Raw genomic sequence first — 17,770 nt, 5'->3', positions numbered from 1 at the left:
AGGGTCTAAGTACATAGATTGGGCCTTCAAAGTTTAGTTTGGTTTGGGCTTTCTGTCATCTCCTTCCTTAATCTGACTTGACTAACGATGCCCTAATAATCATAATTCGAAAGAAATGATAATGGATGGTGCATATTCGAATATTTTAGATTATTAAATCTTTGGATAATATATATTTTAGATTATTGTATTAATTGGTTATGAATATTTTAAGGTTAAACTATATCCATGTCTACTTAATAATAAGAGATATTAATGTGATCATCAATCTTTGATTTTATCGATTAAATCACTTCATTATTCAAATAATGTCAATCAAATTATATGTCTTTAATATTTGGTAGAGGAACTGACGTGATAGTTAAATTAAATATAATTATACATTTGATCTATTGACACATGTCATCATATGATTAGAGGATTAAATTTATTAAATTAAATTAAAATTAAGATAAAATTGATAGAACATATAAAGAATGAGGACCAAATGTATAATTATAGCATTTTTAACTACCTGTCTTCCATCAAATATTAATATTAGGGTCTGGATCCAATTACATAGAGCAAAACTTTTTAGTTTTACACCATTATAGGATCGTTGGAAGGGAGAAATCAAATGTTGAGATTAACAGTAGGAAATAATAATATATTTTTCCTTCATTCAATGATCCTAAAAGGGTACAAAACTAAAATTTATACACTATGTGTAAGTGAATCCTAACCCTTAATATCAAATGAATTGATTGACATCATTTAAATAATATGATTAACATCATTTAAATAATATGATTAACAAATTAAAAATCGATGAAAAAAATTAAATCTTCTCGTAATTAAGTGACATTGGGTGTAGTTTATCCAAAATATAGATATTAACCCGTTATTATCCAACATGATATTCACGCCAGTGGTAGATTCGGAAATTTAAGGATGAGGTCAGAGGCGGATTCAGGATAAAAATTCAGGGATTACATAAAAATTCGGGCGTATCCCAATTCCCACAAAATTAAAAATAGGTGTTTGATTCATGGGCTTAAGGTTTGTGTTTTGGGTTTGATCTCTTTTTTTAATTTTAAATAGGATATTAATTTTTTCCTATAATAAAAAACAACAGTTACACTTGTATTAATTAAAAAAATTAACATTAAGTAGACAATTTTGAGTGATTGCCTGGGATACCTAAGGCAACTATAAGGTCTGCTCTTGGATGATGTCCAAAATTTTAATTTTCTTTTTATTAAAATAATAGGTATACAAAAATTATAATTTTTTTTCTTAATTTATTAAACTAAATTTAACTACATTTTTTAAATAATAGAATGCACGCTTAGTGCATCTGCCACTGATTGACGCTGTGTAGCCTCGGGGGAAAAAACGTGCTTCTATTGTCTGGTAATTAATAATCTTTTGGACTTTATTTGATGTATGATTGACTAACAAAAGATACCCATATTTGATAATGATGTTAACTGAACTATTCGAAATACATTAAGGTGAAATTACCGTTTTACATTTAAATTTTATATAGTTTAATCATTTTACTTTTTATAATATTATTAGTTAATTTAAGCAATTAATACCCTAATTATTTTGATTAAAAGGATGACATTATTTTTTTAGAAACAAAATATATTATTAGATAATTTTAAACTTCTTATAATATTCGGTAGGTATAATTTATATAAAATATAACGATCTAATTATTAAAATATTAATCATTATAAGAATTAGAGAAGTGAATAAAACTAAATAAGTAAACTATTTAGAAGGTTATAAGAACATAAATCAACATCTCTTGTTCATAAAAGGAAAAGTAGAGTAAAATTCACACGAATTTGAATCGAAAACAAAAGCAAATAATCCAATAATCGAACTGCACTGTCTGTCCCCTAGCTCATAATCGCAAGAACGGCTCCCAACATGGGCCAAAAGGCCAACATAAAACCATAGTTCATGATGCTAGGAGCAACGCTAGGCCGAGGCGATGGCCGTGATGGTGTCGAGTCACTCGGCGTTGTTCCGGGGGTAGTAGGTGAACCAGATGGAGTCGTGTTGGTAATGCTCAATCCCACATAGTGTTGGAAACACTATTGGGAATGGTATTTAAGGCTTGACATTCCACTTCCTTGTTGAGTGATAGAGAACAAGGGGGGCTCTCGCGCACCGCCGCCGCCGTCGTCCGTCGTCTCGTCTCGGCTCGGCTCGGCTCGGCTCGGCACGGCACGCTCTCGGCTCGGCTCGGCTCGGCTCGGCTCGTGGTCGTGGTCGTGGTCGTGGTCGTGGGTCGTGGTCGTGGTCGTGGTCGTGGTCGTGGTCGTGGTCGTGGTCGTGGTAATACGTGTCTTCGACACGTCCGCACGGATACTATCTTTAGAGAAAATTCTTGAGGAATTTCTCTTTGAAAGAAACAAATGGAAAATGTGAAAGATATCAACTGATATTTATAGGCTGCTGAGGACTGTTTGAATTTCAAATAATAACGCTGAATTATTATTTTTTATCAGAAATTAAACAGTTTATTCCTAAATTAAATCAGAAACGTTAAGATGTACCTGGACTGATTTACAGCTTTGTACAGAGGAGACAAGCTGTTAATATCAGGAGTTACAGGAGTTATTTGATTTAATTCCAGGGGTTACATGATATAATTTCGGGAGTTATAACGCTGAATAATGATACAATGAACCTGGACTATTTCTGAGTCAGGTTCTCTAGACGTTTCAGCTGTTACAAATAAAGGTTTAATCCTGAATTTTATGGACGATTTTAACCCTATTTCTAGCCTATAAATAGAGAGCTATATTCAGCTTCTCAACTCACTCCAAAACTTTTTTTACAATTCACTTACAAATGTTTTCTAAAGTTCTCTCCGTGAGTTTCTCTCTGAGTGCTTTCCGATCAGAAGTACAATACCACCCAGCAGTCCACTCCGGTTTCGGGTGTACGGAATTTGGAGCGACCGTGTTAACCTCGGGGGACGGTCCGCCTACTGCAGCGATTACACACATCGAGGCAATTCGTTTCTAAGGCAGTGGTTCTTACCACGACACGGTTTACGAATCTGTTCTTCTTAATTACTGTTTATATTTTCAGTCAGTGCTAACGGTGTAGTTTTGCAGTTCATATATCCAACAATTTAGAAACGAATTTCCATAAACTGCAATCATGTCGACACCTTTGAGCAAACTCATTCCCGATCTTTCCAAGCTCGATGCACTTGATGGAAAGAACTATAGAAGGTGGTCCCAAAGAATTCTGATATTCTTCGAGCAACTTGATCTGATTACGTGTTGCTCAAGCCACCACCTACCATGCCACCAACCCAGCTGTCGGTAATGATGCGGATACGATCCTCAATGATGATGCCTTAGCAACTGCCGCCGCGTTCTCGCTACCTACGAGAAATACGAGAAGGATAACAAGACGGTACGAGGACATTTGCTCAGCCACATGTCAAATAAACTATTGATATGTTCCTTAGAGAAAGGAGTGCCAAGACAATATGGGACACTAGAGAAAGGAGTGCCAAGACAATATGGGACACTCTCGACAGAAGTATGGTGCGGATGATGCGGGGATAAAGAAGTACGTTGTCGGTGAATGGCTCAAATTCCAGATGACAGACGACAAACCAATATGGATCAAGTCCATGACTATATGAACTTAGTCGCTGACATCGCTGAAGGGATGCAAATGTGTGAGGTGCTGCAAGCCCATGTACTCATTGAGAAGCTGCCCAAGTCCTGGTCCGATTACCGCAACTCTCTTAAGCATAAGAAGAGAGACATTCGCTTGAAGAACTTGTGGGCCATATGAAGATTGAAGAAGCCAACCGTTTAAAAGATAAGCTTACTAATTCTATGAGTAATTTATCTTTTAGAGCTAACTTGGTTGAGTCTAAATTTAAGAAGATCATGAAACGTGGGAATCAAGACAAAAAGACGAAACCACAGAAGGCTACCAACTTCAAGAAGTCAGGAAAGGCCAACCGTAAGGAAACGTTCAAGTGTTATGTCTGCGGTTTACCTGGCCACAAAGCTTACCAATGCCAACACGCTCAGACCGCCAAAATGACAACAAGCCACAGATGCACGTGTAGAAGAAGATGATGATATCATTGCTGCGGTGGTCTCAGAAGTTAATCTGGTGGAGAACAGTTCAGAATGGTAGTTGACACTGGCGCTTCGAAGCATTTCTGCGCAAGGAAGGAGTTTTTCACCGAGTTCGAGGATGGAAACACGGTGAACGTGTGTACATGGGGAACTCTAGCAGCTCTGAAGTGTTAGGCAAAGGCAAGGTTTTACTCAGCTGACTTCTGGTAAACTCTGGCTTTAAATAATGTTCTGTATGTACCTGCCTTGCGTAGAAATTTGATAAGTGGGGGCTTCTGAATAAGGCAGGCATTAAGTTAGTTTTTGAGGCAGATAAACTTGTACTTCCCGAAATGGTGATTATGTGGGGAAAGGGTTTTTAAGCAATGGTTTATTTGTCATAGAAACTCAATTTAATGAAAATAAAGCTACCACTTCTGCTTATATTGTTGAATCCATTGATATGTGGCATGCTAGATTAGGACACGTGAAATTCATGCTTTAAAGAAATTATGAATATGAATGTTCTGCCTAACTAGACACAACTAGCTTTAACAAATGTGAGATTTGTGTAGAAGCTAAACATACTAGACCTCACTTAAGACTGTTTCTAATAGAAAGACTGAACTGTTAGAACTTATTCATACTGATCTAGCAGATTTTAGAAACACTGAAAGTAAAGGAGGAAAACACTACTACATAACTTTTGTAGATGATTATTCAAGATATACAAAAGTTATCTCCTAAGAACTAAAGATGAAGCTGAAAACTTCTTTCTTATTTATAAGGCAGAAGTTGAAATCAGTTAGAAAGGAGAATCAAACGGGTTAGATCTGATAGAGGTGGTGAATATGGATCTAATTTCTTAAAAGATATTTGTGAAAAAATGGCATAATTCATGAAACATCAGCCCCCTATTTTCCTCAACAGAATGGTATAGCCGAAAGGAAAAATAGAACTTTAAAAGAGATGATGAATTCTTTACTAATAAGTTCCGGGTTATCTGAAACATATGGGGGGAGGCCATTCTATCAGCAACTCATATCTTGAACCGAGTTCCTCATAAGAAATTAGATTCTACCCATATGAATTGTGGAAAGGATACGCTCCTAATTACAATACCTGAAAGTGTGGGGGTGTCTGGCTAAAGTGGGCTTGCCAGATTTTAAGAAGTCCACCATCGGACCTAAAACCGTTGATGCAGTGTTATAGGGTATGCTACGAATAGTGCTGCATACAGATTCATGCTTTTACAAGATTATTCTATTTGTGAATCAAGAGATGCTGTTTCTTTGAAAATACTTTCCTTTAAAGGAACCGAGAATAAATATTGGAACACAAATAGAATATATTCCATCAACTTCTAGTAATCCTGCTAGGTCTTTTGAACAAATTGATTTTGAGCCTAGAAGAAGTAAAAGGCAAAGAGTTGAAACCTCTTTTGGACCAGACTTTATTACTTCCTTATTTCTGAGATAAATGATTTAGACTTCATTTCAGATCCTATAGCTCAAATTTTTCTATTAGATGAGGATCCTAAACTTTGAAGAAGCTATAAGATCTATCGATGCTAGTTTTTGGAAAAGCGCTGTTAATGATGAACTAGAATCGATAATGTCTAATCATACTTGGGAATTAGTTGACTTGCCTAAGGGATTCAAACCAATCTCCAACAAATGGGTCTTCCGGAAGAAACTAAGGCCAGATGGTTCGATTCAGCGGTACAAGGCAAGGTTAGTCGTCAAAGGGTTCACTCAAAGGTTTGGTTTAGACTACTTTGATACATACTCTCCCGTTACAAAAATCTCAACGATTCGTGCATTATTTGCACTAGCCTCTATTCATAAGTTGCAGGTACATCAAATGGATGTTAAGACTGCTTTCTTGAATGGGGATCTAGATGAGGAGATTTACATGGAGCAACCACTAGGTTTGAAGCACCTGGTATGGAAGGCAAAGTTTGTAGACTCAAAAAGTCACTCTATGGACTTAAGCAGGCTCCTAAACAGTGGTATGAGAAATTTCATAAAACTATTCTTAGTTTTGGTTTTGTTGTGAATGGTTTCGGATGCTTGTGTGTATTCGAAGATGTTTGAAACTGAATGTGTTATCATAAGTCTTTATGTTGATGACATGTTGATTTTCAGTTCTAACATTGAGTCCATTAACAAAGTTAAAAATTTCTTGTCCACTAAGTTGAGATGACAAATTTGGGAGAAGTAGATGTAATCTTAGGAGTCAAAGTTACCAAAACTGAGAAGGGATTTCTTTATGTCAAGCACATTATATAGAGAAAGTGCTAAAGAAATTTGACAGTTTTGATGTCGTCCCTGTTCGAACTCCTTATGACCCTAGCATACATCTAGTTAAGAATAAGGAAGTAGTGTTTCCCAAACTGAATATGCTAAATTAATCGGAAGTTTAATGTTCTTAATGAACTATACTCGGCCTGATATTGCTTATGCCGTGAGTAGACTAAGTAGATATATCATAATCCGAGTGGTGAGCACTGGATTGCGCTTAAACGCTTACTAAAGTATCTTAAGGGTACTGTGAATTGGAAACTTGAGTTTGTTGGCTTTCCTGCGGTATTGGAAGGATATTGTGATGCCACTGGGTTTCTGATAATGATGAGGTAAGCTCTACAAGCGGGTATGTTTTACTTTGGGTGGAGCAGCGATCTCGTGGAAATCATCAAAGCAGACTTGTATTGCTCGTTCTACCATGGAGTCAGAGTTTATAGCTCTTGACCTAGCTGGGCAAGAAGCCGAGTGGCTCAGAAGCTTGTTAGCAGATATTCCGTTGTGGGGAAGACCGACTCCTCCAGTTTCATTGTTGTGTGATTCACAAGCTGCAATATGTGTGGCTAAGAACCAAGCTTACAATGGTAAGAAAAGACACATTAGCATAAGACATGAATCAGTTAGACACTTGATAAAGAATGGAGTGCTCTTTAGAGTATGTGAAGTCGGAAAGGAACCTAGCAGATCCACTTACCAAGGGTTAAGTCGGAAGCTGGTCCTAGATTCATCGAGGGGGATGGGTCTAAAGCCCATTGGTTGAGGAATTCATGGTGGATACCCAACTTAGTTATCTAAGTTCCATGTGGTCAAACGAAACCATGGAAAGACTCATAGTGCACATTCTACTGCCTATCCCTATGATGAATAATGTGCATGCCCAGGATGAGCTTAATTGCTCTTAATAAATTCATAGCCCAGGCTTTGGGTGGTCTTAGTGAGAAAGACTTGATGAATTTACCGATTTTGGCTGAATATCTATTCTTAATAAGTTCATAACCCAGACCGAGTGGGTAGGAATGATGAACTTACCGACAGAAAGGTTGAGTTTGTTAAACTCTTAATAAATTCAAATCCAAGTATTTGGATGGTTCTAGTGAGAAGGAATTATTGAATTTACCGATAAATGAGGTTGAATATTTATTCTTAATGACTTCTTAGCCCAGAGTTTGGGTGGTTCATTTATAATGAACTTGAAAAAAGTCACCAAACCCTTTGTGAGGTTGAGCTATTATAAAAGCTCTTAATTATTTCATATTCCTTTTTAAAGGGTGGTTTATGTTGAGATAAACTTGATGAAATAACCTATGTAAGTGAGAAGGGTTAGCCGCCTTCTATGAAAAATGGGACTGTTTTTCTAGCACACTTACTAGAATCCTGAGGTAAGATGGCCAAATATATACGTTTGTATATATATATCTTACACATCGAGGACTCAGGTGGATGAAGGGGTTAGTTGTGTTATGAGTTTACCCTGATCTTAGAAAGTTCCAGACTAGTTTCACTTATCTAAGAGAAGGATTGTCATCATCACTATGTACTAGTTCCAGATATGTTCACTAGTGCTTAAGCAACTAATCTCGCTATTACTCTTCTGGAAAGCTTGTTTTCGAGTTTCAGAAGATTTCTTTCGCATTAGTGGGGGAATGTTGGTAATGCTCAATCCCACATAGTGTTGGAAACTATTGGGAATGGTATTTAAGGCTTGACATTCCACTTCCTTGTTGAGTGATAGAGAACAAGGGGGGCTCTCGCGCACCGCCGCCGCCGTCCGTCCGTCTCGTCTCGTCTCGGCTCGGCACGGCTCGGCTCGTGGTCGTGGTCGTGGTCGTGGTCGGTCGAGGTCGAGGTCGTGGTCGTGGTCGTGGTCGTGGTCGTGGTCGTGGTAATACGTGTCTTCGACACGTCCGCGCGGATACTATTTTTAGAGAAAATTCTTGAGGAATTTCTCTTTGAAAGAAACAAATGGAAAATGTGAAAGATATCAACTGATATTTATAGGCTGCTGAGGACTGTTTGAATTTCAAATAATAACAGCTGAATTATTATTTTTTATCAGAAATTAAACAGTTTATTCCTAAATTAAATCAGAAACGTTAAGATGTACCTGGACTGATTTACAGCTTTGTACAGAGGAGACAAGCTGTTAATATCAGGAGTTACAGGAGTTATTTGATTTAATTCCAGGGGTTACATGATATAATTTCGGGAGTTATAACAGCTGAATAATGATACAATGAACCTGGACTATTTCTGAGTCAGGTTCATCTAGACGTTTCAGCTGTTACAAATAAGAGGTTTAATCCTGAAATTTTATGGACGATTTTAACCCTATTTCTAGCCTATAAATAGAGAGCTATATTCAGCTTCTCAACTCACTCCAAAACATTTTACAATTCACTTACAAAGTGTTTTCTAAAGTTCTCTCCGTGAGTTCTCTCTGAGTGCTTTCCGATCAGAAGTACAATACCACCAGCAGTCCACTCCGGTTTCGGGTGTACGGAATTTGGAGCGACCGTGTTAACCTCGGGGGACGGTCCGCCTACTGCAGCGATTACACACATCGAGGCGAATTCGTTTCTAAGGCAGTGGTTCTTACCACGACACGGTTTACGAATCTGTTCTTCTTAATTACTGTTTATATTTTCAGTCAGTGCTAACGGTGTAGTTTTGCAGTTCATATATCCAACAAGTCGATGGGGTGGACGGTGAGCTGCCACCAGCTGCTACGACATTGACTGCAAGCTTCATGCCGCCTGCACAATGTCCTATGGTTGGGCATATAAAATACATCGATCCCGGACTTGACAGTGTGATGACCGTGCTTCCGTCGTTATGAGTTCTTAGAGCATTGCCGGTATTGCAATTGTCGTAGTCGTCTTTGGATACTTCATCCACCGAGTGACTACCATCATAATTAAACACTACAATATAAAAAGGATTACATAAACATAGTCATATGAAAATTCAGTCAATCATATTTAATCAATAATAAATTTATATGCCATTCAAATGTTTAACTAACACACTCAAAGTATGGTAAAAATCATCTTTATCACTTAAATAACTACAAATAATGGTGTTATCAATTTAGAAATAAACTATAAAAATGACCAAATTATGTCAAATTAAATAGAGGGATTAAACCCTAACATTTTTTCATAGTAAAGGGACTGAAACCATAATTAGACCAATCAATTAAATCCTACTGCATGTTTTGATGAAATGAAACCATATTTAAGCAACTTACAAAGCGTGTCGCCAACGGTGAATGTTTTCCCTTGAACCCAACTCTCGTAATCTCCGCCACTGGTCCAACCGTTGCTGTCTCCGACGATATATTGCACGGCAAGAGCTGCCGGAGCCGCCAGGAGAAGGAGGAGGAGAGCTGCTGCTAAACCCATGTTTTAAGTTCAATGCCTAATTACTTGGAGAAGGAACAAAGACAGCGAAGGGCCTATTAGCACTTTACATTGTTTATATAGAAGGCTCAAGGAAATTTTGGACAATAATTTATAGAAGCAAAAGTCGAGCACTTTCTCTCATCTTCCTAGTAAGACCAACAATTAGTGTTAGTTTAATTTAAAATTAATTGATCGATTTAATTAATCATTTTTAATTATTTGAGGTGATTACAATGTAGTATATGTTCAGAACTTTCTTACTCAACTGATAAATTACACCCTGTAGAGGTAACAATTCGAACTCATGACCTCTAAGAAGAAGAACATTGACTTTTACCGTGAAACTTATGAATTAATTAGATTCTAACAACACTGAACTGGTGTAATATTTATGCGGCAATTTTATGTCTTAAACAAGGTCTTAATCAAAACCTAACCCGTCGGCCGTTACATCACAGACCTAATGGGGCGAATCAAGTCAAACAATTAATATTTGTATATACATTCATCATGGCTTTCCTGTATGGTTTGGTTATGCAATAGCATGATGAACTCACCATATCTGCAATATCATATTGTGAAGATTTTGGAGTGTTAGTATTGAAAATGAAGCAGTTGGTAGAACATGGCCTGTCAGTTGACCTCATCAAAGCCACCTAATAGAAGGTTCCAAACTTAATATAAAACGCAATGTGGATAATATGGATGAGTTGAAGCCAATTTCTTCAACCCTTTAGCGTAACGAATATGGAATTTGAGATACAGACGTAATCGGTTTGGTAGTGGTCACAATGGTTGAATACAAGTCAAACGGTAATTTGTATTTTGGGCCATACTTACAATTAATCTTTTAGATAGATGAATCATCAAACAATTTTAGTGATAAATATGAGTCTTATTCTCTTTAAATATTTCAGATTCGAACAATTATGTGTACATTATTAATGATTATGAAATATTATGAACAAATAAACTGTCACAATCATTAATAGGAAGATTACAACTCCCAGACACCGAACAAATTCCCTAGGACTGCTATAACTAGCATGATATAGACGACGAAAAATATGACATTAGGCACTACGTTCCAGGTTGGCTCAGAAATTCCTGGTGAGATAGAACAGGTTGCAACAGTAGAAGATGGGCAATGGACCTTATACTTTTATGAATCATCCACAGCCAAGGAAGAAGGTGGTGTAGGAATAGTTTTGAAATCAACAAGTAGATGTCTAGAACTGCTCTTAGAAAGAGAGTCAACCGATTTGCTACCTCACATCTTCACACGAGGAGCAGCTTCCTAATCGACATCGGTCAGCACCTTGCCCCCTTCCATGACAGAACTAGAGAGCCGGTCTTTTTCCCGCCCCGACAGAGAAGGTAGCAGCAAGCCTTACGTTAAGCAAGAAGGAACAAGAAGTCTCATATGTGCGATGACCAATTCCATTTCATTAATAAAGAGGCAATGCACTAGTTGGAAAAACATCAATTCACCAATTATAGTGTATAGACGAATGGTCTCTCTCACTGGACGATCTCAAATCGGCTTTTTTCTTTAGCATTCGGAGCGTGGATATCGTTAATTTAATAATGGATTTCAGAGTTTATATATATATATATATATTGATAATTCAAATAAATAATTTCAAAAAGAAAAGTATACATAGATTGTATATACATAATTTATTTTTGAAGTATAATTAATTTAAAGTTTATGTTAAGTCGCATATATATCATGTTTCAGAGAAGAACGAGAGTATTAATTTTACATAAAAAGGAAAGAAGAGATTTTAAAATTTAAAAAAACGTGACGTTGAACATCCTATTAAACAAGAGATTCTTTATTCAATAAAAGTTGGTATCAGAACGACCCTTTAAATGTTTGATTTTATGTTAAATGTCTCGATAAATAAAGTATCACATTATTAAATGTGATAGAATGTTGTGCTTCAGAGAGAGGAGCTATTAAAAAGAGAACTATTTAGATGACCAAAACAAATACTCAATTATAGTTTAATATTTTTCTTAAATTAAAAATGGGTGGCTTACATAGTACTTGTAACCAGGAATACAAATCACACTTACGGGTGATTGGGACACTTATAGTGTATCCATGGCCTGGTCAACAAGAAGCAAATTATAAGCACGAGGAAAAAGGCAATTGGAATTGGACCATAAGGGAAATTTTACCATAATATTTATTTAATTAAGTGGTTTAAAAAACATAGCTTGAGAATAAACACTAGTTGTTATTTAATCAACAAACAAACAATCATACATTGTACAAACCCTTCACATTAATAAGTGAGCGGAAATGAGAGAAATCATTATGTCCCCTACTTATGAAGTCTTGTCCAACATGAAATAAGGTTTTGCAACGGACGAGTTAAGAACCACTTGAATCTTACACACCGTGCCGCCACCGGTTGCACCATACTGAAGAGGCTCTTTATGAAGAGCAGCAGCCACTCTTCTGTTCAACTGGCTGTCCTTGGATCTGCACCGTCGGAGGCCTTGCATTGTTCATGGCTGGTTGGCTAGCCATTCTGCATTTAAAGGCAAATTTAATGAGCAACTAAAACACACTAAGTATCCGACAATCGATAGGAATCACGACTTTGTGGTAAAAGTTCAAAGAACAGTTCAATGATCTGAACTTTCTTGTATAAGAGTGAATGATAAACCTAGACAACCTGAAAATGCCATTCATCAGCGCATTGTTCTACAAACCACAATAACTTATTTTAGCCTAATTGTATTAGTAGCAACTAATATTACTAAACCTCCCAATTGAGTGGTACAGTATGGTAAGATTCGGGTCAGGTCAATTGGAGTTTTAAAATTTTTGGGTTATTTCATGTCGCTGACTTCTTATAGTCAAATCAGGATAGATTGGGTTCAGCTTAATAGATAAGGATTTTCAGGGTCAGGTCAAAAATGACATTTCAGATATTACTAAAACTATTTCGGGAAAAGAATATGGGTACCTGTCCTTGATGGAAACAGCCATGGCCATGAAAGCCTGTTCCACATTACTGGCATCTTTTGCACTAGTTTCCATAAAAGGTATGCCAACTTCATCTGCAAGTGCCTGCAAGAAGAAAAGAATCAATATGGTGAAAGGGATGGAGTAATGAACAAAACACACCAATAATTACCAATTTATAATCATACAGCTTTTCCTAGGAATAAAACCGCAATAAAGGTAAAGAAGAAAATTTATGCTTTGCATGTGAACTAGCAAATACCTTGCCTGCTTCGTATGACACAACTTTATTTGCTGTAAGATCACACTTGTTTCCAACCAGTAGTTTGTTAACATTGTCACTAGCATAGCGATCAATTTCACTCAGCCATTGCTTGACATTATTGAAGCTTTCTTGGTCTGTCACATCATAAACAATCTAATACAGGAGCCACAGGTAAAATGGGGAAAGATATTAAAACTTTTAAATAAATAAATGAGAATCATAAATAAGAAGTGGAGAAATAAAAGAAACGAAATGAGAAACTCTAGAAAGGAATAGATCACCCACTATTATGCCATGAGCCCCACGGTAGTAGCTGCTAGTGATTGTCCTAAATCGTTCTTGTCCAGCAGTGTCCCACTGAACATTGAATCAAGGGAAAATTGACTAGTTAACCATCAAGAAGCTAAAAAGCCGAGATTGCTAAGCGTCAAGGTTTATGAGTAACTTTGAAGGACTATATTAATAAAATTACGATATACAAATGGGAAAATAGCAGCCAGAGAACAGTAGCAGTAGGGAAGACAACTCATTCTCCTACAAGGAATATTACCTGGATGAACCTAGGATAGAAAATATTCATAGAAATGAATAAAATAAAAAATAAAAAGCAGTACAGCATGCAAAAACATACAATTTGAAGTTTAATAGTCTTCCCATCCTGCTCCACAGTGCGTATTTTCTACCAAAAGAGAACAAGAGGAGACAAAAAGTTAGAATAATTGCTATAAATTTTGGCACTTAAAAGTGGACTGTTTTCTCACAAAATCAACCCCAATGGTGCTTATGTAACTTTCTACGTATGAATCATCCTGCATTAAAGAAATTACACAATGATCAGTACCAAGGTTCAATCAAATCATAAAAATAGTTCACCACATGAAGTTCAAATTCTCTCACCATTCATGGTAAATGCAATGTAACTTTTTTAAAGTGAATATAACAATTAAAGGTAATCATATAAACATCTAGAATGTGCAACAGAACTCCAAGAAGCAAAGAGAAATACTTTATGTCAGTTTAAGTAAAGAAACTTACAGCAAATCTCAAAAGCAGACAAGATTTTCCAACACCTGAATCTCCAATAAGCAGTAGCTTGAACAGATAGTCACTGAAAAAATGTGCAACAAGGTAATATTAACATAATTCTTGATGTTGTAAGCACATGACATCTCCAAATATTGCATAGCAATGAAGTCGATTTCTATAAGTGAGGCTTAATCCCCCAAAGTCAACAGAGACTTTGTCAGAAATCAAAACTAAAGTTGATATCGTCGGCACTAAAAACTCAGAACACCAAATTGCTTCCCAAAGATGGAAGAACCCATAAATTTCCAAGTGATTATCAGTTGAATTCTTAATTTTGGTTGGTGCATCAAATTAAAATGCATTTCAATTACATTCAAATTAGAGCAAGTGAGCACATGTTTCACATATAGATTATTTTGGGAAAGATAAAAGACATCAAACCTTAATATATTTTTATATGATTAAGAGTTCCAGCCAAAATGAATTCAAGTTTTTACATCAAGCACAGACCATAAAGGGCGTGAATAATTGAAGAACACATCAAAGCTCGCACCCTCTTTTCACTAAAATCCACAGATAAATTCCAGAGAGAGAAAAGAAAAAGAAAAACATCTAATTATCATCAACAGATCCAAAACAAAATATCGAGAATTTTGACAATTAAGGGTTCAAATATTTTTTTTATGAAATTTTCGAAACTAAATCACCAAATCAGGAAAAAAGAGGGAGGGAAAAGGATTATTAGGACAACATAGCAACAAAAGTAAAAAAATGCCATTAAATACGAAATAAAAGAGAAAACATACTACTCGGGATTCATTGTAGGTGAAGAAAGCAGAGAGATCGAAGGCTAGGGTGGCCGAAATCCAAATGAAACTTCCCGGAGACAGATCACAAGGATCTCAGACTGATTCGCCGTAAAGTTCCGACTGACGTAAGATGAAGAAAGACGGGAAAAAGGGGGGAAAGGCAGAGATGAAACGACACGCAACGCAAGTCTCCACTCCCAAACTTTGAACCAGAGTATAATAGAACTGAAGTAAACGGCAATTCTTAGCTGGGAAAATACACTGGAGGTCACTTGCTTATGAACACATGACCATTTTGGTCACTACCTTTCCAAATATCACAAAGTATATAATTAACCGTTAACAACATCAGACAGTATCGTCAATACTAGAAGGTCAACTATAAGCAAAATATAAAGGCGACAAAAGTGATAAAGTAAATTGAGCCAAATTGTGCATAGCATTATTATCAGATCTGTGAATACCTCGAACGTGAATATGACTGAGCCTGGAACAAACTACCAGCATTGATCAAGTGGAATCCAACGCTATATTTATCAAGCTGGACGATGATAGTTGACGCACAATGTTGACAACGTCACTCTCCACCTGCACATGAGGGTGTTGCAGAGCAATGGCCAGACGAATTCCAGACGTAATCATAGCAGCCTCGGCAACTCCAGCGTCGTAGTCGTAGGGACCGATAGAGGAATGTCTTGAGACTCCACCACCAGACCATGATGACCATTATGACAGTACAATAATTATAAATTTTATATTAATTTAATAATCAGTTTATAGTAATTTGATACAATTTAATAAATATTTTATAATAGTACAATAATTTTATGAATTTTAAAAATTCAGTGACCAAAACAATTATTTTAATATAATTTAATAACCTATAGTATATTTTACTTTTCTTAGTTTGGTTTTGAGAAATTTCAATCTGGGGGGTAGGCAACAAAAACAAAACGATTTTGGAAATACGAGTATTGGATCTGATCAAACTCCGGTTTGGGGCTTGGGTTTTGGAGTTTCTTTGTTAATGGTCCAATTATGATTTAATCCCTCTATTATATTACAATTTATCTAACAAAAAGAATCAATTAATTGTTTCATCAACAGAAGGGTTTGATTGATAAAAAAAATCTGTGTAAAAATTTATATAAAATATTTAAAATAAATTTTATACAAATTTAAAAGAATATTAATACTGTTTTACAAACAAACTTTAAATTCTCTAACTCCGTCATTATTTATAAGTACTCAATTAAAGATATTTTTTTTATAAAATTTCAATTGAGTTTTTACTTTTTTTTTACTAAGGACCTTTATTTTTCTTTCAACTTTTAACTTTTGCATATTGAAGCCGTGCAAAACGTGTTTCTTTGTCTTTCGACATAGCAAGTCATTTAGTATTATATATATTTTGAAAAAAAATTAAATCTATTCTTATTTAGAGGGGAAAGGAAGGGGAATTCTAAAGAAGAGTGCTTCTAGTGGGTCTAGGATCCATGACTAAAAAAATATGATAGAATAAAGATGAGCAGCTTGACCAACTAATCAAATGGTATTACTCTTATTCCGTACTATTTTAATACCTTGTACATTTTAAAAGGTAAATAATTATTCTTTTAACAAAGTAGTATTTAAGGTACATTTCATATCTATGCTTATTAGTCACCTAGATGCATGAACATCTCTCCCTGCCGCGTGACCCAATTCAATGAAAATGTAATATTAAACATTGCTCAAAGATGTGATGCTGATGGATTAATTTATCCCATGTTAATTTCGTTTCATTTAAAATAGATAATGTCTAGTTTGTGTTGTCGTAATCTATCCAATCTTCAATAACAGAAATTAAGTAATTAATTATTTTGGCAACCAACGTTGTATTGTATTGTATGCATATCAACGCTTTGTAAAGAAAATAATGTAATCAATAGAAAATTAATTTATTCCTTCATCATTTCCGCCTATAGGATTGTTGATGGGAATAAATTTAGTTTGTCGGATGCAAGCGATTTATTCTTTATGTTTTAGATATCGAGTCATCGGTAAAAAGACGATTGTTGACCAGTACGTGGATGAAAGGAAGAATGTATTGTAATGATTAAGGAGGAGGATTGGTCGGTTATGGGCAATTCGTCCCCTTTTTCGGTCTTGATTGGAGATATTTGTAGTGGTCTTTGGTGCATGTGTTAGTCGCAAGATTATCAAGTCTATATGTAGGTTGATAGACTAGACGTATTTGGTCATCAGCCTTAGATTTCACTTTAGTAAGTCACGTGGACTCGTCAGATGTATTATCTATGTATTGTGCATGGTGGACGCGAGCTTTTAGAGACTCTAGTAAGCAAAGAGGTCTATGTAAAGACCAATTGTTGATGAAATGCCACTAGATCCGATATGTCAGAGAGAGGAGGTTTTCGAATAACATATCTGAAGGTATAACGAGTATGTTAGGATAAAGTACACAAAATTCACTAAATTATACAAAAATATTTTTTAAATTATAAAAAAATGTATATGGTATTTTGTAAATAATTATTCTATACATAATGATGAAATTAGAAGCATATTTTGCATGCATGTAATTTGACGTTTGAAATGTTCAACATGCTTTTTTCACCTAATTAGAAACTTTTCTTATAGGGATGGGGAAGTGAGAATGACACACCACTAGTAGTATATCGACTTTTACGGAAAAATGATTGCTTTTGGTTGAATGGATCGGCCCCGTTATGATTAGTTCATTCACCAATACCCACCACGCGTACTAATAGGCTTCCCGTATTATTGGCCGGAAATATTTCAAGTGATGCTATAAGCTAATTTTGCATTTTCGACCGTCATTATTTCACATGGATCACATCCCTTTTCATGCCATACCTTAAATTAAACATC

General features: G+C 35.8%; 2 protein-coding genes across 2 annotated transcripts; both read right to left on the bottom strand.

Moving 5' to 3' along the window:
- Positions 1 to 81: 81 nt before the first annotated feature.
- LOC120189025 (uclacyanin-3-like) lies at positions 82 to 9,869 on the bottom strand. Its single transcript, XM_039192369.1, has 3 exons — positions 9,642 to 9,869; positions 9,082 to 9,315; positions 82 to 92 (listed from the first exon to the last, which is right to left on the bottom strand). The coding sequence occupies exons 1-3, from the start codon at positions 9,793 to 9,795 to the stop codon at positions 82 to 84; spliced, it is 399 nt and encodes a 132-aa protein (XP_039048300.1). The 5' UTR covers positions 9,796 to 9,869.
- A 2,152-nt stretch (positions 9,870 to 12,021) lies between these two features.
- On the bottom strand, positions 12,022 to 15,084 carry LOC120188697 (ras-related protein RABD2a-like). Its single transcript, XM_039192109.1, has 8 exons — positions 14,876 to 15,084; positions 14,079 to 14,151; positions 13,805 to 13,852; positions 13,675 to 13,722; positions 13,329 to 13,400; positions 13,041 to 13,196; positions 12,780 to 12,883; positions 12,022 to 12,338 (listed from the first exon to the last, which is right to left on the bottom strand). The coding sequence occupies exons 1-8, from the start codon at positions 14,887 to 14,889 to the stop codon at positions 12,242 to 12,244; spliced, it is 612 nt and encodes a 203-aa protein (XP_039048040.1). The 5' UTR covers positions 14,890 to 15,084; the 3' UTR covers positions 12,022 to 12,241.
- Positions 15,085 to 17,770: the final 2,686 nt, after the last annotated feature.

This window comes from Hibiscus syriacus, unplaced genomic scaffold (genome assembly GCF_006381635.1).
Source record: "Hibiscus syriacus cultivar Baekdansim isolate YM2019G1 unplaced genomic scaffold, ASM638163v2 tig00116951_pilon, whole genome shotgun sequence".
Taxonomy (NCBI): Eukaryota; Viridiplantae; Streptophyta; class Magnoliopsida; order Malvales; family Malvaceae; genus Hibiscus; species Hibiscus syriacus.
Note: the sequence above shows the minus strand (reverse complement) of the source record. Positions and strands in the feature narration are given on the sequence as shown.

Coding starts and splice junctions, on each gene's coding strand:
- LOC120189025 (XM_039192369.1), bottom strand. CDS start 9,795: ATGGGTTTAGCAGCAGCTCTCCTCCTCCTTCTCCTGGCGGCTCCGGCA. Junction 9,316..9,641: donor CACCGTTGGCGACACGCTTT/GTAAGTTGCTTA, acceptor TTTATATTGTAG/TGTTTAATTATGATGGTAGT.
- LOC120188697 (XM_039192109.1), bottom strand. Junction 13,197..13,328: donor GTGGGGCTCATGGCATAATA/GTGGGTGATCTA, acceptor CTCCTGTATTAG/ATTGTTTATGATGTGACAGA. Junction 12,884..13,040: donor TGTCATACGAAGCAGGCAAG/GTATTTGCTAGT, acceptor TTCTTCTTGCAG/GCACTTGCAGATGAAGTTGG.